General features: G+C 47.7%; 1 protein-coding gene across 5 annotated transcripts in view; it reads right to left on the reverse strand.

The window, feature by feature from the left end:
- Positions 1 to 1,239, reverse strand: part of KEL (Kell metallo-endopeptidase (Kell blood group)) — a 23,566-nt gene extending 22,327 nt beyond the window's left edge. For all 5 annotated transcript variants that reach the window (XM_027770536.1, XM_027770535.1, XM_027770532.1 and 2 more), the window contains exons 1-3: positions 1,083 to 1,239; positions 696 to 773; positions 254 to 392 (exon numbers count right to left, since the gene is read on the reverse strand). In XM_027770536.1, the coding sequence (XP_027626337.1) occupies positions 254 to 392; positions 696 to 773; positions 1,083 to 1,085 (220 nt within the window). In that variant the 5' untranslated portion in view covers positions 1,086 to 1,239. The remainder of the gene's footprint in view (positions 1 to 253; positions 393 to 695; positions 774 to 1,082) is intronic.
- Positions 1,240 to 2,002: the final 763 nt, after the last annotated feature.

Consider the following 2,002-nt stretch of genomic DNA (forward strand, 5'->3'; position numbering starts at 1 on the left):
AGAGACGAGGGCTTCCCCAAGGGGTTAGGAAAACAATGTCCAGTAAAGACTGAGGGAGAGAAAATGTGGGGAGAAGCTTATTCTCTGACTGGTGGAAGTGGTAGGATTCAGAGAGGAAGAAGTCAGAAACCACAGGCAATGTGAGAGTCAGGGTAAGCAGCTAATATATCACTGGGAAGGAGCCTTCGGAGCATGAACTGAACCAATGGCTGAGGACAGGCTCACTGGGTGAGCATTCTTGGACCTTGCTTACCAGGGCCACAGTTCCTGAAGATGTAGACCAAAAGCACAGAATTACCACTGACCAGGCCAAAGAGCAGGACAGCCAGCAGCACTCGCCGCACCACCACCCACTGTCTGCTCCATTCCATGGGCAGCTCTTCTGGTGAGCTCTGAGGGAGGAATCAGGAGAAGAACACAAGATGAAGGAGCTAGGAGAATGGGATGGGGAGAAGAGGAGGGGAGGGGACAGGGATGAATAAGTTCATGTTCAGCCTCCTTTGCAAAGAGATTATTCTCCTGAGTCTCCCAAAATGTAGCCCTTTTTAGACCTCTGGGTCATGAGAAAATGAAGAATGTCCCCTGCCTTGGGGAACTGAGAAGACTGTTAGGGGATGAGTGAGTGTGAATGTTAGAACTGGAAGCGCATCAATGTATTTATCCCTGACAACTTGCTGGTAGAAGAAACCACTTACCTCCTGGCTCTGGACAGTCCTCATCCCACTGGCCCAGCCTGGCTCCTTTGACTCTTCCCCACTCTTGTTACCACGGTCCTGAAGTGAGAAGAGGAGAAGCTGGTTCAGAAAGCAAGGAGCATTAGAGTTTTTTCAGGCCATTTTGATATCTCCTACCCACCCCATATTTTAATCTCTGGGCAAAGTGCCCGGTGGGCTTTAGAAGGAACCTCTTCCTGGATGTCCCATTTTTTCCCTCCCACTCCCATTGTCTTCTTCTTTTCCCTTTTCTACTCTCAGAGAAATCTCACATTCCCTCTTCTATAGTGGGGAGCAGGGTATTTGCACATAGCCACCCACACCTCCCAGGCATAGACTTCAAAAGGGAATGTCTCCCCAGGGACTTGCCATCTGTCCTTCTCTTGTGCTCCCAGAATCCTTCTTGTTTCCACTCCAGGTGTTCAGGCAGGGGCCTGGGGTTCAATTCAAGAAATGGCCTCCCTCCTGCCCCTACCCCAGCTCCTTGGACCTGGAGAAGGGGCACTTCTGCACCACTCTACTCCCCTGTCCCAAAACACACTGCTGGCCTCAGGGCAGAGTCTGTTTATCTGTGGGGTCACACCCAGGGCTCTCCTCTTCCTTTATCTCAGCTTCTCAGGGGATGGGGTGGGGAGGGGGGAGTCTTCACTCCCTAAGCAATTTGCCCTTGGTCTATTCCTCTTGTTCTGCCCTGTGACTACTTATGTAGTTTATTTCTGGAATAGGCATCCTTCTCTCCTTTCTTCTGTAAAAGAAAAATCTGAGACACAATAGAATTGTAAAGAGTTATCTGAGCAGAAACAATTTATGGATTGAGGGACACCAGACCAAATGAGCTGTAATGTACGGATGACAAAACGTCAGAGGCATGTACTTAAGATGCAGAAGCAAAATAAGAAATGACTTGATTGTTTGGCCATTACATAATCACCTTTTTTTAGGTACCTGGCTGGAAAGTTCCCAGTCACATAGTCATATGTTAGTTGGCTGCTTATGATTGGCTGGGGTTAAGTTTTATTTCTAACATAAGCATTTCCCAGAAGTGACCCAAGTTAAGCCTCTTATGTATCTGTAGTGTAAGGAAGAATGAGACTATTTTTTTAAGGTCTTTGGCTTTGTTTGCTCAGGAAGTTTTAATTTTGCTGTAACACATCTCTGATAGAAATCTCTTGAGTTCTTCAACTCCCAAGTCAAATGCCTGCTTCCCCAGGAGGCCTCACAGCCTCATGCCCCTTCACACTATTCCTAAGCATGCTTAATTGCTTCTGTAGGTGTTTCATAGCCCTGCC

The sequence above is a fragment of the Tupaia chinensis genome, unplaced genomic scaffold, assembly GCF_000334495.1.
Source record: "Tupaia chinensis unplaced genomic scaffold, TupChi_1.0 Scaffold000140_1, whole genome shotgun sequence".
NCBI classification, from domain to species: Eukaryota; Metazoa; Chordata; class Mammalia; order Scandentia; family Tupaiidae; genus Tupaia; species Tupaia belangeri.